At 41.3% G+C, this 27,921-nt stretch overlaps 1 protein-coding gene across 6 annotated transcripts in view; it reads right to left on the bottom strand.

The window, feature by feature from the left end:
- The window catches only part of LYN (LYN proto-oncogene, Src family tyrosine kinase), a 118,059-nt gene that overhangs the window by 55,474 nt on the left and 34,664 nt on the right, over window positions 1-27,921 (bottom strand). For 4 of the 6 annotated variants that reach the window (XM_045789070.2, XM_087864873.1, XM_045789071.2 and 1 more), the window contains exons 2-8: window positions 7,798-7,934; window positions 4,964-5,009; window positions 4,061-4,166; window positions 2,383-2,481; window positions 2,157-2,260; window positions 1,461-1,610; window positions 471-623 (exon numbers count right to left, since the gene is read on the bottom strand). In XM_045789070.2, the coding sequence (XP_045645026.1) occupies window positions 471-623; window positions 1,461-1,610; window positions 2,157-2,260; window positions 2,383-2,481; window positions 4,061-4,166; window positions 4,964-5,009; window positions 7,798-7,929 (790 nt within the window). In that variant the 5' untranslated portion in view covers window positions 7,930-7,934. The remainder of the gene's footprint in view (window positions 1-470; window positions 624-1,460; window positions 1,611-2,156; window positions 2,261-2,382; window positions 2,482-4,060; window positions 4,167-4,963; window positions 5,010-7,797; window positions 7,935-27,921) is intronic. The other 2 variants (XM_045789072.2, XM_087864875.1) reach the window with 1 other exon arrangement.

The raw sequence follows: 27,921 nt of genomic DNA on the forward strand, positions 1-27,921 counted from the left end.
CCAGGGGCAGGAGGAGAAGTGAAATAGGTAAAGGGGAGTAAGAGGTACAAACATCCAGTTATAAAGCAATTAGGTCACGGTGAAGAAAAGCACAACATGGAAGACAGAGTCAATAATGTCATAACAATGTCGTATGGTGACAGATGGCGACTACACTTCTCATGGTGAGCAGAGCACAGAACACAGAATTGTTGAATCACTATGCTATATACCTGAAACGAATACAACATTGTATGTCAACTATAATTCAACTAAAAATGGTTTTAAAAAACTTTTAAAAAGAAGAGAGAAAATTACAACAAAGAGAGTCCAACCAAACCAATTTGAGGCCAGTTCTTGGTGCCAGGTGGACAAAGCAAAACAAAACAAGTGATGCTTCTGACATGGTTTAATGTTTGGCTGAGAAAATGGATGGACACTGGCTTGAGCCCTTATTTCTCTGGTCGCCTCCGCCAGAGCCACACACTCACCCATCCAGACTTCCCCGAACTGCCCGGCACCAAGCCTTTTCACCAACTTGATGGAATCCCGTGGGATCTCCCAGGCATCTTTGTCCCATGGCTTTTGTGGTTTGGGGCTAATACACGCCTTCTCCAATCTTCTGCACAAGCCATCTGACTGCTCTAATGTGAAAGAGATTAAAAAAAAAAAAAGGTTAAGAAATGTCCTACTTCGTAATTTACCAGTATCTATGAAGAAATTTCGACTACTAGTGGGATCATTTCCAGGTCGACGTAGTCTACGAACCTAAAATGCTATGGCAGTATCTCTTGTCTAATCGTGACTTTGGAAATTCTTACCTGAAAGACAATTCAGAACATCCTTGATTCTATCCATTAGTACTGTCTGCAGACCTACATTGTGTATCCCCTCGGAGTGGGTTGCAGAAATAAACTGTACCAGCAGCTACCCACTGCAACTCAGTTCAGTCACACAGGGAACGAACCTAAAGGCCGCCCATGGGTTTGGCATCACAGGGCTGGAAAGTGGCACTGGAGACAGAGGACCATTGACTTGCCACTTCTAAATATTTTCTTGTCATTGTTATTTCTGTTTTCTTTTATCCAGACTGTAGGTTACTTTTATACACATATACACATACATCTACAAAGACACAGATCTGCAAATCTGCATTCTGATTCCAAATATTTAAAGATGTGTTGTAAAAATATGCACTACATGAAGAGAATATTCATTTTTCTCCTCACAGTTTTGGAACATTAACTGTCAGACAGCATGGATCGGGTGGGAAGAACTGGGATAATTACTCACTAAGATCAAATCTGGCTTTAAATGCATACGTAATTATAGATTAATTTAGAATCAGTTACAGAATATGATCCTCTAACTTCATCCAAAAGAAATATGAGGTAGGAGAATTGTAATATAAAAATGTGTTTGACACCCTACACTTCATGATAAATCTGTTTTGTCTTGTCCGACCTTCAGTTTTTACTTACTTTGGTAATGTTTAATCATGTCACTGATACAAGGAAAAGTGATTCGTGGAGAGATGTAATAACCTCCATTGTCCAGACTTCTAATTTTGTAGTGCTTAATAACATCACCATGCACAGGGTCATAATCTCTGACAGAAAGAGAGTAGCTTCCTGTGGGGAAAAACGCAAGTAGAGATTGTGCTTATATTTTACAAGTAAGATCTGCCTTATACAACACTGTAGGACACATTTTCCCATAAAATATGCAAAATGTAAATTCACTGTGTATCTGGTGCATAATTTAAGTCCTGTAAGAAGTCTACTTGACAAATGAAGCTACCATTTTGTTGCCATGAAGCTTACCAACATGCCGTTTTCCCTCTTCATGCTAGCTTTTTTTATTATTATTTTGCTGAACTGAAAAGTTATTTTGATTTCCTTTCTCTTAAAATATCAAGATTTACACTCAACCGTAATGTAAGAGGCTCAGCAAACATAAAGCGAGGTAAGACATGGCCGTAATTATGTCTGCTATGTTACTTTTTGTAGTAAAACTAATCACTTTAGTTTATTTGTTATCAAACCATAAAACTTTCACTATAAGAATATATCTTTTTTTTTAAAAAAAAGACTAGTTTTTTTAAAAAAAGACTAGACTAGTTTCTAAGAATGATTTCCTAAATAGTGATTTACAAGGGGACTTAAACCACTTCCTACCTTTTAAGGTTTCGCTTTCTCTAATAAGAAAAGCTCCGGCACTGTTCCCTGGAGCCAGCAGCTGCCTTTCTGCGTCTTTCCTGGTTATATCCTTGAAAAACCACCTGAGAAGACATTGTCACGTTTCATGGATGTTATTCTCCAGGGAAGGAAAAAGATAAGGAATGCATAAAAAAGCCAAGGCAGCAAACAAAACCATCCAAGATGGCAAGAGGGAAGGACTCACTCTTCCGTTTCTAAGGTGTTGACTTTGGCAACGTAGTTGCTGGGGATGAACCCTTCTCTCTTTGTTGAAAGGGATTTAGCTTTCCACCATTCTCCATGCCTGGAAGAGAAACAGACATCAAAAAGTGTTTGTGTCCAAGGGGCGTGTGGCTGGCTCTGTTGGTTGAGCATTGACTCTTGATCTCGGGCTTGTGGGTTCGAGTCCCACATTGAATGTAGAGATTACTTTTAAAAAAAGAAAATCTTTAAAAAAAAAATAAGTGTTTGTTTCCAATGAGTCAAGAACTGCAATAGCAATTATCTTAAGGTGTCTGTTTTGTGGGGTGAAGGAGGGTGGTAAGATCCCTGGAATCCCAGAATCCAGCAGGAAAACTCATTCCTTTTGCTGAAATAAAAATGTGTTTAGAGACTAAGGCAAAGGAAACAGCCTCACAACTGGGTCACTGTGCTCAGCGCTGTACACACAAGAATCGATGAAAATGGTTCCTATTTTGTAGAAGCAACATGTTTGTAATTTCCCCCAGGATCTCTAAGAAATGCTGTAGGACCCTCACAGAAACGGGAGTCAAGGGAACAATGAAACATGCTCTCACGTTATAAACTCCTCTGTTAAAACATCTATTTCCATAGAGAGCTGCTGTGAAGAAAAGAAATGGAAAACCATAAAGAATTCCAAGCAGGTAGGCTCATCCCCACGTTCCTGCTCTCAGCATGGAGCCAAGGAGGAGGCTGGGGCCGAGGAAGGAGGCAGGAATGGAGGGTTCCCATGAGCCTCAACTATAATGTTCAAATTCCCACACACGGCCAGGCTCCTTGATTGCAAGACTTGAAGGACAGCCACATGACACGAAGCTGCTGCCCACTGTACGTCTATGCTGTGTTTACACACATGTGCACACACGACATTCTCACAGCAACCCCATGACAGAGCCACTGCCGCTCCCATTTCTTAAGTGACAAAACAAAGGCATAGAGCCGAACTGACTGGTCAAGGTCACAAAGCTATCAAGAGGCAGGGCCAGAATTAGGCCCAAGTTCACACTCACCCGTGAGCGGTAAGTGCTCTTAATCACTTAGCACCTTGTACTTACTAAAAGGTCTCCTTCCTCCAACCCCGGTTGGCGGGCCAGGGTGACAATGTATGCAAGATCAGGGGGAAATACTTGCGAAATCCTTATTCTGAGTACCAAGCCCCTGTGGTCTGAGCCATGGGTCTGTGAGTCAGCATGGGGGGGGAGGGGTGGGTCAAGGACATGACGATGTCTAAGTGTCTTCACAGAAAGAGGACAACTGCTGAGTAGGGGCTTTTCCAAAATGATGGCTGCTTCAGCACAGTGCCCTTAAAAATCAAACCAAGTCGGACCCATAAACCCAGTCTGAATTTAAGCAATACAGCTAACTAAACATGGCATTAAAATAACATGCAAATTCCACACACACACAAACTACTTAAGGGGGCACAGATGGATAAAGAAACCGGTGTCTGCATTCAAAGGGAAAGCTGGAGAACATAAGAGGAAGATTCCTTTGGCCCCACTCCTTCCACTCCCAAAGCCCTGCTAGCAAGCAGGAGGCTGGGAGGCTGGTTATTGCTGTGCTGCTGGGAACAATACGAAGGGGCCAGGACTCAGTGGCCTGAGTAAAGGGCCAGCAGGCACAGGGTGCGTGGGGGTACTTACTCCTCCAGGACTTTCATCTTCTCTCCTTTTTTGAAAGATAAGTCGTCCGGGTGGATGCCATCATAGGGATACAAGGCTACCACGATGTCTCCTTGCTCCTCCGGATCTAAAAATGAAGGACGAAAGGGAAGACCTTCAAGAATCCATCAATGGAAACATTTTAACAAGCCTTTATCAGGCACAAAAGATGAATAACCGTGTGTTTCCTGCCTAGTGGGGCTCAGAGCCCACATGGTCTGCAGTAAGCAACATATCATCCACACTGGATACACTTCATGTTATCCCCAACCACACAGACCTACAACTATAATTAACTGCTGCCCTTTATTTAAGAAATGATACAGCCATGTTCAGAGTAGCACTATTCGCAAGAGCTAAAAGGAGGGAACAGTCCAAATGTTCAGTGACAAATGAATGGATAAACAAAATGTGGTGTGTACATACAACAAGATATGATTCAGCCTTAAAATGGGAGAACGTTCTGACATGAGCTACAACATGGATGAGCCTTGAAGACGTTACAAGGAGTGAAATAAGCCAGACACGAAAGGACAAACACTTTTATGCTTCCACTTATTTGAGGTACCTAAGAGTAGCCAAATTCATCGAGGTGAAAAGTGGAATAGTGGCTGCCAGGGGCTGAGGGGAGTAGGGGAACAGGGAGGTAGTGTTAAGTTTGGACAGACTGGGGAGATGAAGTTCTAGAGATGGATGCTGGCTGCCAATAATGTCAATGTGCCTAACACTACTCAACTGGACACGTAAAAATGGTTACAACGATAAATTTTATATTCCATGGATTTCTCCACAATGAAAGTATAAATAAAAACACCCAAGCCGACTCCCTTATAGTATCTCTAACAGTAAAGAAAGGAAAACCACCATGTTGCTATGGAAACATACCTTTAGTTTGGAACCTCTGTCCTGGTAAAAGCTGAGATTCTGGAACCTAGGAGAGAATATTGGTTAGGAAAAGGATTTTTACATTTAGCTTTTCTTACTCACACTCATATCATTTTTTTCACAGTAGCAAATGAGGTTTAGAATGGCTAATTTAGGAAGCCGAAAAGAAGAGGAGAACAGAGAAAACATTTTGCGGAGCTGAGTCCCAACCGACACAGCTCAGCAGAACGGCTCTCCCTTCTAAAAGCAGTCATTTGCCGTCGGTGGTGCCAGGAAGTGAACAGGTGAAGGCTGCAGTCTCAGCATGGAAACCAGACACCAGGAACAGCAGAGCACAAGATGGAAATGGCCTGGGCCCCTGTTGGCTTGGTGGGATTGACACTTTGGCCAGGACTCCTGATCTCCGTGTTTCCCAGACTTGTTTAGAAAACCAGTCAGGGCTCTGTCACTAGAGGCTAAGAACAGGTCCTGACGGATCCAGGCTTCCTAAGGCTGACCCTGCTCCCGTCACGGGGACAGATGGCAACCCTGGTTACTTCAGTTGGGAGGTGGATTAGCAGGAAGGGTCCGTGGGACAAAAGGCCACCTCATTGACCTTTTAAATCAAATTCCTTTTTCTCTCAGTGACCATGGGGAGGATGATAAGACCTCTTGGGCCCCTTTTCAGGAAAGTACTGCCCAAGGCCTATATCCACAAATCATGCAACTTTTCCCTTTGATTCAGTGACTTAATGGAATGGGACCAAAACAGTTTGCACTGAAATTTAAATTTCTTTTCTCTTCTTTTTTTTTGAAATTTAAATTTCTGATGACCGTTGCCCATAAAATCTCCAATTATGAGGTCCGGGCAGTGGGGAAGGGGACATTACTCTACGTCCTGGCATCAGAAAATCAGGGGTCCGTTGTTATCCTTGAATATTTACTTTAAGAAGTTCTAGACTGATTTTTTAATCATGGGGATTTGCATAATTAGGATGCATGATCAATTATAAATGGTTTAGAGGAAATAAATAGAAGAGGAGAAACTAATTAAATCACTTTGAAAGCAGCAAGCTGATTTTGAAATATCAAAGAGTCCTTAATTTACAAATGTTTTAACGGACTTTCTGGAAGACCAAAACACGTATGGGCAACTCATCTGCCATAACTCTTTCCTCAAAATGTCTTTTCCTTGGGGGGTTGTTGAATTCCATCAACTCTACCTCACCAGCTCCTCAGAGCTCCTCTGTCATGGAGCCAGAGTGTTCATTTTTGGCACATCTGGTCACGGCTGGGAGCGTTATCTATGGCCATGGGATAAGGCCACGCTGCCGCGCTCAGGAAACAAGGGCAGCTATGACCAGAGAAGGCACAGACTATAAGACAGAATCCAGGAGGGAGGTGCCATATTGCAAACCGGTTTACAACTTCTGCCTTCCAACTCCATGTTTAACCCCTTTTACTCTTAGTAGGAGGAAAAATGGTACGTTTATATGATTTGCCTTTGTTTTTCCGAATCAAGGGCATCTTTGTCCATCATTGCAAAAGAAAACTTGGGTTTAAAGCATATAAAATGCCTAGCACGTGATACCAGGAAAAGCAAGATTCTTTTTATGAGATCTCTTAAAGTCTATAATAAGGAAACTATCTGTGACTCCAATTCTTTAAATCATTATCTTTTCTATGAATCATATTTATGTAATATAGTTCTACACTTATACTTGTTTATGTAATGTTTTTAAATATTATATTTATATAAATTATTAAAGCTATAGTCTTCTACATTTTGAGTTTCTCTCTATGTAATTTTAACAATTTATCTATCTAGAAACATCATTACAATAATTAATAGTAATAATATATTCACTCTTCATCTCCACTTTTTAAGAAGGCCAACAGTGATTTCTCAATTTCAGCAATGGCATGAGACTGACATACATCAAACGTACAGGATAATAGGGAACAGTGGGGAAAGAGCTGGCAGAAGGCTTGGTAACAATAACACACTCTATAATGCCAAGGTCTTATATTTAAAACATGTCAGACTAGAGACACTATGAAAATTCTTCATAAAGGCATTGGGGTTAATTTGATAATATAATATATATAATATATAATATATATATGTATTAAAATAGATGGAAAGGATAAAAGATCTGAAGTAAAGTGCATTTAACATAGCAACTATCCAAAGCTCTGGTCTTCTTGTCCATGAAATCGGATAGACTATTAAGTCTTCCTTTGCCAAGCATTTCCCAACTGCATCGAATAGCACGTCACTCATATAAAATTTCTGGTACAGATATTTGTCCAAGGTTAGCGGGCAGAATTAGCTGTGTATTTTTTTAATTGTTTAATTCTCTATAATAAGTCATCACAACTTCATAATCTGTACTGTTTGAAGTTAACTGAAGAATGACAAGATAGGGGATAAAATATGATACACCAAAGGGCACATTAACACTTATTTTAGTTTCTGACTTGAATCCAGAATTTCTTCTGCCTCCAGACCACTGTGCTAATCTCACTACCTATCCTAAGTCATAGAAGTTCAGAGAGACAGATTTCTTCATATATAAAGGGTGGGTCTTTCCACCAGTGATATGAAAGATGATTTTCTTTACACATGAGAAGGTGATCAAAGGCCCTTTATTGTACAGTAAGTGGCCCGGTTACCTCCTAAAATGTTTACAAACTCTTTAAAGGATTAGGTTATAAAGCACATCAAAAATTATTTGAGGCCCAAGTAATGGATGTGATTTTTTTGCATGCACATGTTACAGATTTGGTGTTTAAATTACGCAGCCATGCTTTGATCCTGCTGTGGGAATTCTCCCCTGAGACTATCTACTTACTGGCCTTTGCTGTTTATTGGACGTTGGATCTCTCACATAAATAGTTCGGTCAGTATTACGTACTGGTTGAGTCTTCAAATCTATTCCATCGTCATTCAGATTGTCTTTCCTTTTTGATTTTATACATCCCATATTTCCTGTGGGAATATAAAAGCAATGACATTGTTTTACCATTTTAGAACTGGCTCCAAGCTACCAAAATATCTCCATTCACAAAGAATAAAAAGAAAACATTTTTATTTTTTTATTATAAATATTAACAAACTCAAATGTGAAAACTGTTCACATAACCGTTTGCGTGTTCATTCATTCATTCAGCAAGTATTTATTGAACACCAATTTTATGTCAGAAGACATCATTCCTGCCCTGAAGATGCTCTATTCTTGTGGCAATGATCGTGAATTAAAATTACAGTACAGTGTGGGGAGTCAATGACGGAGGGTGCACAGGACCTAGAAAGGGCACCTAAGTCAGGCAAGTGGAAAAAGAGGCAGTCAGGGGAAACGTCCTGAAGGAAATGCTCTGAGTCAAAGCAGGACAGAGTCACTGAAGGGATTCCAGGAAGAAGGAATTTCACATGCAAAATACTGATCCCGAGATAACATGGCCCTTTCAGGGAACCAGTTCATCACACCCCTTTGGGGAACTGGTTCATCTCACTCCTTCAGGGAAGAAGTTCAAGCTGATCCCTTCAGGGAACTTGTTGTATGATGAGAAACCCTTTGGCCAAGGAGCAGGTAGGGAAGGCCAGGCGTTGGGATGGATAGGGAGGCGCACCTTGGGTGCCATGCTGGGGAGTTGTTTTTCTTACTTTGTCATTTCACGAGGACACCATGGGCAAGGTCAAGTGAGGGGGCTTGAGGCCTCAAAGGCAAGCATGATTAAGAGCTAGATGGCGCAGAACCTGGCTCCAGCTGAATGTGGCTTGGGGCCTGGGAAAATGGCAGTGGCCTTTACCAAGACTGGAAATAAAAGAGGAGACGCCGATATGGGAGGCATGCTGCCTGGAGGAACACCCAGATGACCAGCTCCAGTGGGCTTCCCAGTAAGGTATGTGAGTGTGCAAACCAGGAAAGATGGTGGAGCCGGGGGCACAAATGAAGGCATCAGCACGCCGTGACCGTGCATAATGCTTCGGAGGAGGAACAGGGAAGGGAAGGGGCTCCCGCCCGACCAGTGCAGAACGACATAACCGTGCTTCCGAATGCCGAACTCCTTTATTCGTTTCTCTGGTTAATACTAGGATGTACAGAGCACTGCACCAAGCCCTCTGGGGACTAAAGAGATGACTTTAAAAACTGAAATCAGATAGGAGGCTTGCCTTACAGCATAGCCTTATGGTTAAATCTGTACATTAAAAACAAAAAATCTGTTATGAGCTCCATTAAAAGGTCCAGTAGAGCAGCGGTTCCCAAAGCTGAAGGAGCATCAAACTACATAGAACAGATTCCCTGCATGTATTCCAGGAAATTCCCTGGGGCCCAGTGGAGGCAGGCTGTCCCTTCCCCCCGGGAGGGGCGTAATCTGTGGAATTAGGAAGCAGTGCCATTGGGGGACCACTGCCTAGAACTTTAGAGGAGGGAGAGATGATTCCGAGTTTGGGGAGGAGGTGGTGGGAATCAGGAAATAACTCCCGGAGGAGGAATTGTTCTAAGAAACCTCAGATCTTGAGGTTTCTGTCAAACTGTCATCCACAGGCCACAGCTCGTCTCTGCACCTTGTCCTGCAGGCTTCCAGGGGGCCTGCAACCTTCGACTTGTTTATCATCTCATCATGGAGATATGAAGCCTCTAAAGGGCGGTCATACCTCTTTCCGAAACTAGCGAGCTGTAGTTCCCAAAATAAAGGGGAAGCAAGTACTTCTTTGATTCAAAACAGCCCCCCTCTTTTTAATATGCTAAAGTTTCAGCAATGGAGAACGGTCTTTTTTTTTTTTTTTTTAAGATTTTATTTATTTATTTGACAGAGATAGAGACAGCCAGCGAGAGAGGGAACACAAGCAGGGGGAGTGAGAGAGGAAGAAGCAGGCTCATAGCAGAGGAGCCTGACATGGGGCTCGATCCCACAACTCCGGGATCACGCCCTGAGCCGAAGGCAGACGCTTAACCGCTGTGCCACCCAGGTGCCCCTGGAGAACGGTTTTTAAGTTGATCTATAAATAAGCGAGATGGGTTTTAGAGTTGATCTATAAGTAAACACGCAAGTTCTTTTCTCACCTGTCTCAACCCCCACCCCCTCCCAAAAAAAGCTGTGTTTCACTGATCATCCATTAAGATGGTGCTGTTCAAGAAGGGAAGATGCCACCGCTGAGCACACAGCCAGCTCCAAGAGGAGGCCCTGAAGGGTCCACCTGACTGCTGCTGCCCTTTGCCCTTCGCAGCACCCTGCTTCCCCCTCACACTGACTGCACCCCCACCGAGCCTCTGGGCTGCCCACACTCCCACAGCCTGGCCAGCTGCCCAGCTCCAGTGCACACTCTGTATCTCTCTTTGTCTCCCTCTGTCTCTCTGTCTCTTCCTGTCTCTCTCTCCCTCTTTCCTTCTCAGAGTCTCTCTGTCTCTGCACCTCTGTCTCTCTCTTCCACCCTCTCCAGACCTAGACACAATGTTACCTGCCCAGACTGGTCTTCACTAAAGATCCTACTGAAAAGATCACCCCTCTGCCATTCCTCAGGCTTTTTCTTTTTCTGATTGTGACCAACATCCCATTATGTATTGATTAATTCGTGGTCAGCCCCCACCACAATTGAGGCAGACAGGGAGGTCCCCAGCCTGTTTCTTCAGGGCACTATTCCCAGTAGCTACCTAGCGCCTGCACAGAGCGGTGCTCAGGGAATATGAGCGGCAAGAACGAATGGATGGACCAGCTCGGTCTGCTGCACTCCGCCTTCGCACACGCTCATCTTGACTCCCCTTGCAAAAGGTGGACAAGAAGAAGGAAAGAAGGTGAAACCCACCTCAGTTGTTTTAAAAGACACAGAAACCTCTAGAACTAACTTCTAGTTTATAGGAAACACAGACGTTAGAGGAACAAAATGATCAGAAAAATCCATAGTGTGTAACTAGTCTGGATACTTTGAAAAGTACAGGGGTTGGGGGGTGAGGACAACTATTCCATATTAAGAGATGAAAGAAACACAATGGGTGAGCCTTGAATAATCCTGGATTGGGGGGGTGGCAGTAGAGGAGGACACAGGTTGGGATAATTGGGGAAATCTGAATCTATTTGAACATGGTATCAGGGAATTGCTGGGTTTCATAGGGGGTATGATAACTGCACTATGGTTATGCAGAAGAATATCATATCTTAGGAGATGTATACACACGTGTGCCGGGATGGAGTCTCATGGTGTCTGCAAGTTCCAACACTTTGGCCAAGATGAAAAAGAGAAGGGAGTGGAGAGACAAATGTGGCATAACATTAAAAAATCAGTCAATCTAAGTGAGGACGTTCTTTCATTTCTTTCCCCCCCCTGTGGCTTTATTTTCAAAATAAAAAGTTGGAGTGGGCAGAAAATAAAGGGATATTATGTTATACTACTTTTTTTCATAAAGTTGTTCAAAATGTTAGAAACCCCTGCAATGTGTATTTCTGTGTGTGCGTGTGTGTGTGCACGCGCACGCGCGTGTGTGTGTGTGTGTGTGCACAGGGGATGAGGTAAGGAAAGTACTTTGAGGGGTGTTATTTCTATACCACGCCAAGGAGTGCAGACTTTATTTCAGCAGGAAGCCGTGGAAAGTTCTTTACCCAGGGAAACGATATGATGAGACCACTGCTTCCCACAGAGAATTCTGTAGGAGCAAGAGGGGAGAGAGTTGGATGGGGACATCTTATCCTCTGAGACGTCTAGACAAAGAGACAACGGTGACTGTCCAAGGGCAGTGAACCCGGGAAGGAAGATGAAGGATGGAAACAGAAAGCAGGTGGATGTGTGAGGGGTGGTGATAGTCCACGAATTATCATTTCTTTATGCTTATTTCATAATTTCCCCTCCCTCATCACCATGGATCACTGAGAACCAATGCATGGGCTGCAGATGGAAACAATTACAACACTGCCCCACGTGGAAAAATCATCCTTGGTCGCTCATGAGTCAGCCTCTGCTGACTGCGCACCCGGCAGGGAGCTCTGGGTTGGGGTCCTACAGTTTCTCACAGTCCAGCAAGAAAGCTCAGAGAGCTCCTTGTTGTGACATGGGGATGAACTCAGACCAGGTCTTGCAAATGCCTTCTGCTGTAGGAAGGTAACGGAAAGGTAGAAAATACAACGTACCCCCAACAAAAACTGAGAAAGTGGTTACATGTTTGCAAATGATATGGGCTACACTGTACAATGACTCCCACCTTAGTATATTTAATGAAACATTTATCATTTTCTAAGCATCTCGTTTACCTCTTGAAGAAACCCTATGACACAGGTGTCACTAACCTCACTTTACAGAGGAGTACGCTGAGGCGTAGAAAGGTTGTGTGAACAGTTGCCAAGCCGCAGTGGGGAATGCCAGCACCGGGACTCACACACAGCTTTAGCTGTAAGTCCGTGCTCCACCATTCTGCCATAGGACGGCTATTTTGAAACTTGTGCTTTATCTACTTACTAAGGATGCTGAATGAAGGGATTATTTTTGTGGCCTGCTTCTTTCTCAAAAGGATTTGAAATGCTTTCACCAAAAAAAAGACAGTAATGAGTTTAAAAAATCAAAAACGGAAAAAAACTAAGCCCAGGAAAAGAGGAGAATGGAGATGGGGTAACAGGGTAGGCACCAGATTTGCTAGAGCTGGTTTCCTGGCAGGAAGAGCAAGAGTGCAGGGCGGGTGACAGCGCTTTCACGAAAGGAAGAGGAAGTAGCCCCAGCTCGTCACAGGAGGGCAAGGCCCCGGCACAAATACTTAAGGTTTCTTATGACGGACTTTACATCAATTCCTATGGATGTAAATATCTTCAAGTCCTATGACAATATCTTCAATTTTTTTTTAGCAGTTAATGAAGGCATATTTCATATGTGGACATTTTCATTCAATAATGATAATAACCAGGGGTTTCACATGCAAATACAGCCCTGGGATATTCACATGAGCTCAACTACTGGTCTGAAGAGACAGAAACAGCTGGGCAACCATTTGCTCACAAAGGGACGTCCACCCACACAACCAGGAAATGGGAGGTGGGTAACTTTTCTTTCCAAAAATGTCTGTTGGTCACACAACAAATATCCACTGGGTGGCTTATCCTCACGTAAGGGCCTTAGAATACCAAAATCCTTTAAAAAAAAGAAAAAAAAATTGTGGAAAAAAGACGAAGTATGAGTCTTCATTCCTCACCCCTGCTGCCTGTGGTCAGATCCAATAATGTGTTACAGTCATCCATGTGCTCAACAAAGACGAAACCATCCACTCTGAATTCTCCTTCTGGGGATCGATTTGTTCTATTTTTCCCCTCCAGCTTTACGGAGATATACCTGACACATGACTTTGTGTAAGTTTAAGGTACACAATGTGATGTTTCATACACTGTGTATTGTGAAATGATGACCACAATAAAGTTAGTTAACATCCATCACTTCACGTGGTTGTCAGGTTTAGTTTATTTGTTTTATGGTAAGGAATGGTATTTGTATTATACACAGAGACAATCTAGATGTCCATCAATAGGGGAGAGTTCATTAAATTGGGTCAGACTGACATATTCTAAGAGTAGGGTGAATTAAAAAGACAGATTTGTATAATTCGGGCATTCTTGCCCATCAATCATGACTGATTGAAAAAATGCACGTATACACAGTTACACACACATATCGATATGGGAGCGAATCCACATATGCACAGAAAAAGAAAGGATACCCACCACCCTGCTGGTTAGGTTCCGAAGTCCACTTACAAGGCGCAAGATCCCATACGGAAATTTTCTCTCAAAAATTCCTAAGGAAGACACTACAGTTTACAAGATATTTTGGAGTAAGGACTATAGAGTAGGCTCGCTGACCTCAAATCCTGGGTCCATCAATCATTAACTGTGTGATCTTGGGCAAGATGCAAACCTCTCTGTCTCTTAGTATCCTTCTGAAAAATTATCTGGCTCATTGCATTGTTATGATAATTAAATGAATTAAATTAGCTGATATTTTAAAGTGCTTAGAAGTATGCTTAAAACAGCACACAGTAAGAGCTATATACATGTCTGTTAAACACCTAAATAAATGAGGTCTAAAAACTAGTTCTCCCTTCAACATTGCAAGAGAAACACTTGAGATGATGAGAAGCACATGCACAAACCCCACCCCGCCTCAAAGAGGGAACAGTGGGGGCACATCTGCCATCCCACCCGCAGGGTGGCACCCAGGCCACTTGGACCATCTACATGGATGTTTTCTTCCACCCCCCTCCTTCCCCTCCCTACTTTTGGGTGGGCACCTTGCATGCTACACCAACTTTGCTGTATACTGTAGTATTGCAGGATGACCTGAACGTGAATGTACGCATTGCTCTGTAATTAAAGAGGGGGGAGGGAAGCCGCACAGTGAGAGAGGTTCTGAGTTTGCATATTACATATGTTTTGGGTACTATTTTGTTTGTCACAGATTTCCTAAGCTTGAAAGGTATTATATCCCACTGGACGTCACTTTCCCCTATGAAAGCTGAATCCGAAAGCTGAATCCGTGTTTTAACAATTCCACACAATCCTAGATCTTAAAATTTAAAAACAAAGTTACTAAAATTTAACCTCTCAGAACCTCAATTTCTAGCCTTTACAAAATGCTACAAAGAAACTGTGTTGGTATCACGTTTTGTTTTTCTCATGACTTGTACATTTTCTCCTTTATTCCAGCAGCCACCAAAGGAAACTAAAACCTTTTTCTTTGGCCTTGAACTTCACCACCACTTCCCAAACTGACTGCTTCAATTTGCATTGAGTTTTCCCGGCAACAAGCCAATTACTCATCCAAAGACTCATCGGGAGCTCTGAAATCTTTCTCCTGTTAGCGACATTTTGCCTGACCTTGCAATATCAAGCGGTCATTCTGGAGTTACTAGAAGTATCTGTGCGGGTAGGGAAAAAAGAGAAGAACATGTAATTACCTACTTTGTGCCTGGCATTGCCCACATGAGGAAAGCAAAGCCGTGATGTGAACCCGTGCCAGGTTATCAAAGGTCTTAGGTAGAAGTGGAACTTGGTCCATCAGCTTTAAAGCTACACTTTTTTTTTCTTCTTCTACTTCTTTTTTTTTTTTAAGATTTTATTTATTTATTTGTCAGAGAGAGAGAGAGAGAGAGCACAAGCAGGGGGAGCAGCAGGAAGAAGCAGGCTCCCGGTTGAGCAAGGAGCCCGATGCGGGACTCGATCCCATGACCCTGGGATCATGACCCAAGCCGAAGGCATACGCTTAACTGACTGAGCCCCCAAGGCGCCCCCAAAACTGCACTTCTTTACCCACCCAAAGCTTTGCAGCCTTTCCGTGGAGTGACTTTAATCTCTGAATTAGTGAGCTTAGAAAACCAGAGCAAGAGAAAGGAAGTCCCAAGGACTTAGAGATGGGTGGTAACAATCCCAAATAAAAGTGATCTTGAGCTTCCAAAGTAGGCTGGGTTTGGTTCAAGGGTCGTTCAGAGGAATGTATCCCTAAAATAATGTCCACGCCTCATGCTTGCATTCCAGGACCAGTTAGATAACTTAAGAGCCTTACTTTGCCTGGCCAAATAGAAGCCTTTTTGACACCATTTGATTGTTTTCCTTTTTACTTTACTTTCAAGAATAAGACTTCAGAGATGTTTTCAGAGAAGCAAAGCCTATATGCGGAAGAGTCGCAATGTTTTCTTCAAACAACCTATCAGAGAGAAAAGGGGTCAGAGAAGCCTCAGAGGCAGGCTCAGGACCGCAGAGGAGAAGAAAGCTCCAGAACTAAACTCCACAATCAGCCCCATCGGTTCCTACCTTAAGTAGCTTTCTTTTCTTTTGCCCATTTTCCTAAATTCCTTTTGAAAAAGATAGAATTGAAAAAGGTACAGTCAGACTCTCTTTAGTTAGACAAATAAGAGTTCTCTCCTCTGTATGTCATGGTAATCGTTTTCAAACGTTCTCGGTATTTTTCTTTTATGAAATCTCCCAGAAAACCATTGTGTTGACACATTTATGTAAGCTGGTAACCCAGGTCTGCCTGGGTCCAGACCCTGGCTTTGACCGACCTCTGATTTGAGGTCCCTAAAGTTTAAATACCATATGTAACAGGAACAGGGTCTTGAGGCAATTAAGTCAATGTCATTTTGGTATCTGGTAATCCCAGCTCCTGGTGTTCCTCTGGGTTCCATTTTAAGAGCAAATCCTTGACAGCTCCCAACCCAGGGCTGCTCTGTGGTGTGGATATCATTTCTAGTCTGTGAGGAAGGTTGGGCTCCCCTGAGAAGGGAGAGAGGTGTGCTTTACAAGAAGTACTTCTTGAGTTATAAAATGTGAGAAAGAGGAGCCTGAAGGAGCTTTAAAAGGAGGAAGAATGGGACAGAACGTATGTCCAAGGGGGCCAACCCCAACCACTTTTACTGTGAAGGGCCAACTGGGACAGGGGGTGTGGTGGGAAGTGGCTTGAAGAACATCTAGTAGTTTTAGGTGCGCACACCTAGACCCAGCCTGGAAGAGGCTGTAGCTGTGAAAGAGCTGCTGCCTCCCTCTTTGCTTGCCACCTCACACGGAGTGAAGCAGACCGGGCAGCTGTCTCGAGGTTCCCCTCACTCAGCCTGTTGAAGGTATAAGGGTTCTGGAACTGTCCCGATGTGATCCATTCGTTGTGGGGGCGCTGTTAGGGTAAAGCTCCCCACAATCAGCAGGGTCCGGTCATATGTCAGCAGACAAAGAACATGAAGAGAATCTATGGCTTTTTTTTTTCCCCCAAATAGCACAACAGAAATCCTTTATCTACTTAGGTACCATCTTAGAAGGGAGCAGGAGAAGAATCGTGAAGGATGACGCTCCCAGGTTAAAGAAGCGGCGGCATGATGATAAAAGATTAAACTGGAAAAAATTCAAACCGTGTTGGCGAACTTAAGGCTGTTCTCCCACCTGCCGCTATTCAGAGGGATGAAGAGAGATAGTTAAAGAATGTGAAGGCCTTTCTTCTCTTTGTTTGTGCACAGCTGAAATGCAGTGTGTACATTCTGCAAGCACACCACACACGAGACGCAGAGGATTCTGGAATTACAGAGCGGTGATGGTGTTACAGCCTTGTAAGTATACTAAAACCCACCGAACTGTACACTTTAAAAGGGTGAACTTATGGCATGTATCAATAAAAAACTAATCAGAAATATGCTCTCCCCACCCCCCAAGAGAGATGTCCTGCAGTACGGCTGGCTTCCTCATTACATTTTCTTTGTTTCTGTGATCTGATCTGATCAGATGATTCTGATACATTTTAATTTACCTTACGTTTGCCAATGTCTTTACCTGGTTTGAAAGCATTTTTTTTTTAATTATATGCTGTAGGACATATGCATAGCAGCAGGAAAAACCAGGTATTATGTAGTTAGCTATAATAGGAATGTGTAGCATAACTAATGTGAAGCTGATACTGTGATATTCTGAAATAAGGATGCATAAAAAGAGCAAATTGACTGCATTTATCAGCACCCTAATAAGCCAGGACAATTTTAGCCACGGCATTTATTACGGTGAGTCCAAAAAAGACAATTAAATAGGTAGGTGAGTGTTCAAATGCTTGACCGTTTGGAATCTAGAGCAGAGAAGTTGAAGGGTAATTTGATCTCTGCCTGGAAGAAGGCAGTGGATAATGACAGGTGCAGCAAATTAGGAATTGGGAAGCAGGGCTGCTAGATCCAGCCATGACAGTCCTGTAATCATGGACAAAACCACTTTCTTCTCTCAGCTCTAATTTCCTCACCATAAAATGAAATGGTTGGGCTTGGCATGAGAGAGAAAATGATACTATCTTTAACTTGACAATACATATTGAAGTCCTTTAAAATGTGAGCACTTCTTAACATTCCACTTCTAGCTATACATTGTTTCTATGAAAATAACTGGTCAGTTACACCTTAGAAAAGGATATTTATTGTGGAACTCTTTGTTGTGGGACAGCTTAAGTTTATAATTGTGTATTAATTGAAATGGTTTTAATAGCTTAAGTGTATAACAATTCTTATCAAATGTAATTGTTTTCAAAGCTTTTGAAAGTTTCTATGATGTCTTTTAAGAAATGTTCTTTTTTTTTAAGCAGGGGGAGGGGGCAGAGGGAGAGAGAAGGAGAATCTTCAGCACACTCCATGCCCAGCACAGAATCTGACTCAGGGCTTGATATTACAACTCTGAGATCATGACCTGAGCCGAAATCAAGAGTTGAATGCTTAACCGACTCAGCCACCCAGGCACCCCCAAAATGTTCTATTTTTAAAAACAGGATTGTTGAATCTTCTTAGGACTATAGTAACATTAGTTGATAGTAATAAATAGCTTAATTATTAAAAAGAATTATAAGATAACTGGAGAAATTGGACCATTTACTGGATATTTGATGATAAGGAATTATCATCACTTCTATGTTTAATAATAATGGTATTAAATTTATATTTAAAACATGAGTCTTTACCTTTTAGAGATTAAAATGAAAATATTGCAGACATGATTTTTAAAATTGTAACAAGTAGCTTAAGTGTATTCTGAGATATGGTTGTTTCTGTAGTTTCCTAGTTCATTCCTTACTTTACTCATCCTTACATTTTTAGGATTTCAAACTAATTTCTAAAAATTCATCAACCCTGGTGACACATTTTTGTTACAGCTAAGGTGCAAATCTCCTGCTTCCTTCTAGAAATTTCTCTACACATCCTCACTTCCCTTCCACATCTCAGGGTGGTTTTATCCCTCTGTGTCAAATGGTTTTGCAAACAGTTGCTGGGTGAACACATCCTAATTTTGCCTTAGCATGTCATATGTGTTGGGAATATTTTAGTCACTTGTGATTTCTTTCTAATGCTTCTAAACTTACGTTTAAGCTTAAATTAAATTAAATTTTTATTCTTTTAATTTCAGAAACAAGGTTGATATGCCACTTGAAAAATTGCAGGAGAAACATTAAAAAATGAATATACTTAAAAAATAGACATAATATTCAAGTAGTTAAAAGAAACAAGTCTTCTGGTAAATTGGAATATTTGATAAATATATCAGATTGGCCTTTAGGCAACTGACTTTTGGAAAATTGACCTAGAAGATGATACATCAACACATAAGAATACTATGTAGTTATTAAAATATTATGTGTGTGTTTGTGTATACAGGCAGAGGGACAGAGAGAGAGAGAGAGAGAGAGACATAAAAAGATATCCACAGTACACGGGCACCTGGGTGGTGCAGTATATATATATATATATATATATATATATATATATATATATATATATATATATATGCTTGTACAAAAATGGAAAACATTTTTTAGAAATTTAAAACAATAGAAATTTAAAACAAAATACACATAGGTCAATGTAACAGAATAGAGAGCCCAGAAATAAATCCATGCTTATATAGTCAATTTATCTATGACAAAGAAGGCAAGAATATACAATGAAGAAAATATAATCTCTTAAACAAATGCTGTTCAGAAAACTGGACAGCTACATGAAGAAGAATGAAATTGGATCCCTTTCTTACACCATGCAAAAAATAAACTCAAAATGAATTAAAGACCTAAATGTAAGACTTGAAATCTTACAAAACTTCTAAGAGAAAACATAGGCAGTAAACTTTTGGACAATGGCATTAGCAATATTGTTCTGTCTTTCCAGGCAAGTGAAACAAAAGCAAAAATAAACAATTGGGACTACATAAAACTAAAAAGTATTTGCACGTTAAAAGAAATCATCAACAAAATGAAAAGGCAACCTACAGAATGGGAGAAGTATTTGCAAATGATATATCCAATGAGGGGTTAATATCCAAAATATATAAAGAACTTCTACAACTGAACACCAAGAAAACAAACAATCTGATTAAAAAATGGGCAGGCGACCTGAATAGACATTTTCCCAAAGAAGACATCCAGGTGACCAACAGACTCATGAAAAGATGCTCAACACCACTCATCATATCAGGGAAATGCAAATCAGAACGCCAACGAGATATCACCTCACACCAATCAGAATGGCTAAAATAAAAAAGACAAGAAATAACAAGTGTCGGCGAGGATGCTGAGAAAAAGGAACCCTTGTGCACTGCTGGTGGAATGTAAATTTGTGCAGACACTGTGGAAAACAGTATGGAGATTCTTCAAAAAACTTAAAATAGAAATACCATATGATCTAGCAATTCCCCTTCTGGGAAAAGAAAATGAAAACACTAATTCAGAAAGATACATGCACCCTTCTGTTTACTGCTTCTTTATTTACAATAGCCAAGATATGAAAGCAACTGAAATGTCCATCAGTGGATGAATGGATAAAGAAGTGGTACACATGTACACACACACACACACACACACACACACACACACACACACAGAGGAATATTACTCAGACATAAAAAAGAATGAGATCTTACCACTCACAACAGCATAAATGGACCTAGAAGGTATTACGCTAAGTGAAATAATAAGTCAGAGAAAGACAAGTACCGTATGACTTCACTTACACCTGGAATCTAAAAAAATAAAACAAATGAACAAACAGATACAGACTCATAAATACAAAAAACCGGTGGTTACCAGAGGAGGGGGAATGGGGGACAGGCCAAATAGGTGAAGAAGATTAAAAGGTACTAAATTCCAATGATAAAAGGAATAAATCACAGGGATGAAAAGTACAGCATAGGAAACAAACGAATAAACAAGAGAATCTGAACCCATGGCTTAAGATCTTCCAAACTCTGATAATCTGTGGGAGTAAAGAATTTGGAGAGCTTGAAGCTGGAGTCATAGTCTTTGCTAAGAATTTAAACAGAAATAAATTGTCAATCATGAAGATTTTTCCTAGACATAAAGAAAACTGCTCAACATCCAGGAGATGCAACTAAGTGGGCTCTGAAGAGACAGCAAGGGCTCTGTCAGGTGTCTCAAGAGGTGACAGCCACGCAGGCCTTTATGTGAACAGAAGAAGCGATGTCCCCTTCTCTTTGACTCCTAGCAAAGTTGGGAGGTCTCAGGGAAGGGAGTTGGAGGTGGAAGAAAGAGGCTGTGCAAAGGTCCTGTGACTAGAATGAGGTGAGGGGCAGAAAAGGAGCTGGTCTGGCTAGAGGGAATTAAGCAAGGGGCTGAGTGCTAAGAGGGAAGGCCTGGGTCCCGACCCTCTTGTGGCCAGTGTGCGTCTGATGACAAATATACCAAAGATGGGTGACATTCCCCTGGATCAATGTGCAGTAAGAAGCCTCACTTACACGGCTGATCCCGATTTGCATAACTCTTAGTTGAGCAATTTCACACAGAGGAAGACAACAGGGGATTGCTGAAACAATGGGGTTTTTTGGTTTTGTTTCTCTTAACAATAAAAGGGAACACACTGAAAACAAGATGAGCTCATGGAAACTTATGTATCATAGAAACTTATGTATCAAGTGTGTCATTTAAAGGACCAGACGAGGAAATGAAAAGCAGAGTCTGATTATGTATGTACAACCAAGAAGTATTAGAAATGTCGACTTTGCGTCTAGTGTCAGATTTTTGTGATCAAGAATTCAGCCACATATATTCAGAAATATATAAAATTACGTATTTATATTCCACTTTAAGAGTTAAGGCAGCTTTACATAAGTGCATGCAACATAATGCAGACTACTATGAAATCAGACAGAAAGTGCAACTAAGCCCAAGACATCTAAAGGAAGCTGAATATTACAGCACACCATAAGTTTTGGTACAATTGTTAGATGTAGGCTGTAAATCTACAAAAATGTAGGTTTTCTAGAGCTTAAAGCAAAGAGGAAAACATGCCATGGATATAAATAAATCAGCTGCTCTACAACAGAATTTCTCAACCTGAGCACTACTGACGTTTCAAATCCCAAACATTATTTGTTGTGGGGGCTGTTCTGTGCATTGTAGGGTAGTTCACGGCATCCTTCACCTCTACCCAAGAAGCTAGTAACACCCTTCTCCCCGCCTCGTCACGAGTGGTGATAACCAAAAATGTCTCCAGACACTGCCAAATGTCCCCTGATGAAAGTTGCACAGGAAATCAGATGTTTTAATTACTGGCAATGACCTTAAAGTATGTTTTCTGTTACAGATTGGGGTAGAACAAAACGCTTTGTCAGTCAACACTGCAAGACAGGTTTAATATCAAATTAGAAAACTTCAGGGGCATTGCCAGAAATCTTGTGCAGTTGATGTCTGTCACTCCGCCTGTACACACAGACACAGACTCACAAAGACACACACACACACAGATCTGGAGTTTGTTGGAACTGACCCAGAAACTTTTTATGAGAAAATTATCAGCCAGACTCTATACTTCAATATAAACTAGTCTCATGAGAAAAAGCTAGAAGAAATAGGAAGAATGATTCTACCTACCCCCCTTCTTATGAAAAGGTATTTTATTTTCACTGAAGTTAACAAAAAGTTCATTTAAAAGTTTATTGGGAACAGAATAGAGAGCCCAGAAATAGACCTACAGAAATATGGCCAACTGATCTTTGACAGAGGAGCAAATCCAATTCAGTGGAGAAATGACAGTCTTTTCAACAAATGGCGAACTGGACATCCACATGAAAAAGAAATTACCCTAGATCCAGATCTTACATCTTTTACAAAAATTAGCTCAAAATGAATAACAGAACTAAATGTAAAATGCATAAGCATCAAATTCCTAGAAGGTAACACAGGAGAAAATCTAGATGACCTTGGGTTAGTGATGACTTTTAGATACAACACCAAAAGCATAATCCATGAAGAAAATTGGTAAATTGGATTTCGTTAAAATTTAAAACTACTGCTCTGTGAAAGACACTGAAGAAAATAAAAAGACAAACTACAGACTGGGAGAAAATCGTTGCAAAATCCAAATAAACTGGTAGCCAAAAGATACAAAACTCTCAAAAATCAATAATAAGAAAACAAAGAATCCAAGTTAAAAACGTGCAAAAGATCTGAATAGACACCACTGAAGCAGATATACAGATGGTAAATAACCATCTGAAAAGACTGCTAAACACCACGTCATGAAGGAATTGCAAATTAAGACAATAATGGTACGTACCACCACACACCTATTCGAATGGCAAAAATCCAAAACACTGACACCACCAAATGCTGTTGAAGATGTGGAGTGACAGGAACTCTCATTCACTGCTGGGGGAATGTAAAATGGTACAGCCACTTTGGAAGTGGCTTGGCGGTGTCTTACAAAACCAAATTTTCTCTTAACATATGATTCAGTAATTTACCCAAATGAAGTGAAAACTTAAGTTCACACAAGAACATGCACATGGATGTTTCTAGCAACTTCATTCATAACTGACAGAACTTGGAAGCAACCAAGAAGTAGTTCACTGGGCGGATGGATAAACACATGATGGAACGTCCATGCAGAAAGTATTATTCATAAATTAAAAGAAATGGGCCATCAAACCACAAAAAGACATGGAGAAAAGGTAAATGCCTATTGCTAAATGAAGGAAGCCAACCTGAAAAGGCTGCTTACTACATGATTGCAACTATATGACATTCTGGAAAAGGCAAAACAAAACAGCAGTTTATTGGAAACAGTAAAGATCAGTGCTTACCAGGAGTTTAGGGGGAGGTAAGGATAAATAGGTGGCACACAGGGGATTTTTAGGGCAGTCAGCTATTCCATACAATGCTGTAATGATGGATACATGTCACTATACGTTGGTCAAAACCCATAGAATGTACAACACAAAGAGTGAACCTAATAAAAACTGGACTTTCAGTAATAATAATGTACCAATCGGTTGTAACAAATCGGTGGTAACAAATGTACCACGCCAATGCAAGATGTTCCTAATTTACACACCAATGCAAGATGTTCCTACTTTAGGGAAGCTGGCGGGTGGTGAGTGCTACCTGGGAAACTCTCTGTACTTTCCATTCAATAAACCACTCTGTAAGCCTAAAACTGCCCCCCAAAAGTAATCTATTAATTTGTTAAGTATATTGTACAGGATAGGTACCATATACTTTTGAGTCTGTATTTCAGAAAACAGATCTTCGATTTTGAAAAGGCGATTGCCTTAAATTATTTCTGTTGAGAAAATTTGCATACATCCATATACTATGTTCCTTCCTGACACCCTAAAATTTTCAATCATCATGGGCAGGCTGTTACCTGTCTTAATAATTATGGTGTAAAATACAATAGAACTTCATTAAATCTTCTCAGCTGAATTCCTAAACTTTTACAACATTAGCTTGGGAAAATAACTGGTAAAAGATGGGAGCTCTAGTAATGTTTAATAATAAAGCCGTGAATCCTAACAATATGCTTATGGCCATTTATGATAAATGAAAGGTGAAAGTGAGTTAGGCATATAAAAATGGCAAGGCAAAGTACATCTGATAATGTAGCCCTGAGTTTACTCATATACATTTGCACAGTGAACAGGATTTTATCAGCAATTAGTAATCCTACAGAACCACCACCATCAACGGATAGTTTAGTAAGTCAAACAGGTAAAAATAGGCCAGGTAGCAGGTACATAAATGATGGGGTCCATTTAAGGGGCTATTACAGAGCCAGTGAAATTGAGGACAAGAAAGTGGTTGATCTAGTGAGTAAAACTGGATGGGGGAGGTTAGGAAGATGGGGTAGGAGGCTGCTGTTTTATGTTAAAGCTTTTTAGCTGTTTTGGTTTTCAAATTATGGGCAAGTATCACCTTGATGGTGATTAAGAATTTTTTTAAGGATGGCTAAAAGAACTATGTACCTAAATTTTTTAAAAAATGTTTATAACGTAACTTTAAAAAAAAGCAAGATCGGTGTTATATACATTATGATTACATATGTAGAAAAAAGTTTGTAAAGAATATTAAAATCAAACTAAAATAGAAATAAAAGCACTTTAATGCTTCTATGGCTGGTCAGTTTTTATTCTTCTCTTTCTCCATTGACAAAATGTCTGTCTACAGAAAGCTAGTGTGTTGGAGTGCCGGAGTGGTGCAGTCAGCTAAGCATCCAACACTTCTTTTTTTTTCCTTATGTTATGTTAGTCACCATACAGTACATCAATAGTTTTTGATGTAGTGTCCCATGATTCATTGTTTGCGTGTAACACCCAGTGCTCCATGCAATATGTGCCCTTCTTAATACCTATCACCGGGCTAGCCCATCCCCCCAGCCCTCTAAAACCCTCAGTTTGTTTCCCAGAGTCCATAGTCTCTCATGGTTGTCTCCCTCTCTGTTCCCCCCCTTCATTTTTCCCTTCCTTCTCATAATGATCTCCCTGCTATTCCTTATGTGCCACATATAAGTGAAACCATATGATAACTGTCTTTCTCAGCTTGACTTATTTCACTTAGCATAATCTCCTCCAGTCCCATCCATGTTGATAAGCATCTGACTCTTGATTTCTGCTCAGGTCATGATCTCAGGGTTGTGGAATCAAGCCCCTCATCGGGTTCCACACCCAGCAGGGAGTCTGCATAGGATTCTCTCTCTCCCTCTCATTCTCTAAATAAATAACCATGTTTTTTTTTTTTTTTTTAAAACTACAGTGGGGACACCTGGGTGGCTTAGTCGGTTAAGTCTCTGCCTTTGGCAGGGGTCACAATCCCAGGGTCCTGGGATCGAGTCCCGCATCAGGCTCCTTGCTCAGCAGGGAGCCTGCTTCTCCCTCTGCCGCTCCCCTGGCTTGTGCTCCCTCTCTCTGAAAATAAATAAAATCTTAAAAAAAAAAAAAAGGCTACAGTGTTTTACTTCTATAAAAATATGGCTGTAAAATGAAAAATCGAACATGGTGAGCCACTCATTTACACTAGTTACCTCTACTCATGGGAGACGAGTAACACCCACATGTTCTGTCCTGCTGCAACGCCTTGGTGTCAGCCCGCCTCAGTCTCCTCGGACAGGAATGGACTGGTAACAGCACTCCTCCCCATGGGGCTGTGGTGGACTCACAATGTTTTCAAGAGAGCCGAAGACATGGGAAGCCCGTCTTCCCCATGGCCTGGCACCCATGTGAGCTTGTGGTCAATAAAGTATGATGGTTAAAAGCCAGGCAATGATTCTAAACCAGAAGACCAGAGGTCCCAGGGCCATGATTTTATTCACAAAAGATGTGAGGAAGAAGGAGGACTGGAAACAATTCTTTGGACTAAGTTTGGACACAAAGCAGTGACTTATCAAGTGTGGTGTAAGGTATCAGGAGTGGACTGTAGAGAGTCACCTTAAACTCAGGCCAGGAGTCTACAAGTGCAAAAGAGGAGATGAGGCCATGGCTGGGTCTAAAGTTACTTTTGTAATTAAAATGGGTATGGCCAAGAAGTGTCATAAGGATGAGGAAAAGAAACAGATATGGTAGAGAACAGGCCTGTACCACAGTTCCCAAACCGTGTGCCAAGGCACCCAGGGTGCCGTAGCAAACTCACAGTTTGGCTAAAAGGGATATTTCAAATTTTCAAGGGAAACATAATGACATCTGTTGGACACCATGAGAACTAATAGCTCAAGGTAGCTCAGTTTCAACATTAGATTGTACTGTATTCCTTTCAACAACTTTGTATCTGTGGGAAACAGGGTTTTCTGTGGTTCTGTGATAAAAAGGAAGTATCACATGGAACAGAAACATGAAGATAAACATGGAACAGAAAGTAAGGGTGGTGTGCCCAAATACATTTCCAAAAGTTGAGAGGCTGCACGACACAGGTATACACGTCTTAAATGAGCACAACTGTGTGTTCATTTAAGAATAACATGAAAATAATATTTTTTGCTTTCAGTGTGTGTGTACTATTTTTTCAAATGGTGCAAAGTGGTTATAACAAATATACATTAAATTGGTTAGACCTAACAAATGGAACCCTGTGGTGTCTTCTGCTCTAGGATGGCCATGGAAAAACTGACACACTCAGGGTCAGCAATGTTAAAAACGTGAGCGGCAACAGACGGCAGGTTAGGACAGAGCAGGTGGGAGCTGTCAGGCTGAGCAGTGAGGCGGAAGGACAGCCGAGGGTGGGGCCACGGGCCAGGCGCACCGGGGAGCCGAGGCGAGGTCTCCCGGCACCAGGAACCTACCACCTTTAACTTCATCGTGCCTACCCCGTTGTAAGGAGAAACCGCTGATTCTCAGTATGAATATGCAAGAGGATGCCCCCAATTAATGTCGGAAATTTTCAGATCGTGGAAACAGCATGACAGATATTCTGTTGAATTTCCATTTTTCTTAACGAAATCTCCTTTTTCTCCACGTCCTACTCACCCAGGCTTAGAACCTCTGTCATCTTTGTGACCTCCATGTCACACTTTATGCAGCAGAAACAACTCCACACCAAGCCCTGTCCCTTTTGCAGTATAATTGTGCTTGGTTTCGAAGCTGAGGAAGAGGCGTGGATCAGAAAAACGGTGTATTCTGGTGGTTTTTCCTACATGAGTCTTCTTTCTCTACGAAACCCTACATGATATTAATTACTAACATCATAACATTTTAGGGAAAACTAGTCTTGATCGTTGCAGTTGCCTTCTAGCTAGGCCCTACGGCATCAGTCCTTCCCCGACTCTTTGCTCATCTCTGCAATTACAATATCTTCATGTCACTCTATATTCAAAGTTCTTCAGACCATCCGCTATCATTTCACGGATTCGGTGAGTTAATACACATATGCAGGGCTCAGTCTTACAATGGCGATGTCCTCTCAGTCATCCCCACCCTGCCCACTTCCCTGCTTCCATTTCGCTATAGCATTAGGACAAGAATTCAGATTACAAGACCTATTTTATCATCGGTCTGTCTCTCCTCACAGGAGAGCAGGGATTTTTGTTAGTTCTGGACATTGCTGTATTGCCAGAGCAGAGAACTGTTCTGGGCACTTGGAAGTGTTCTATAAATGTTCATTTGTTGAATAGAGCACCGGGCAGTTCAAACACTGCACAAATGTTAGATGTGTGTTTATAATTATTAGTGTTATACCATCACCTCTAATACTGCCATCAGCCCCACTGCCATTGCCAATAAGA

This window comes from Ursus americanus, chromosome 9 (genome assembly GCF_024610735.1).
Source record: "Ursus americanus isolate L20-20 chromosome 9, mUrsAme1.1.p, whole genome shotgun sequence".
Classification (NCBI taxonomy): Eukaryota; Metazoa; Chordata; class Mammalia; order Carnivora; family Ursidae; genus Ursus; species Ursus americanus.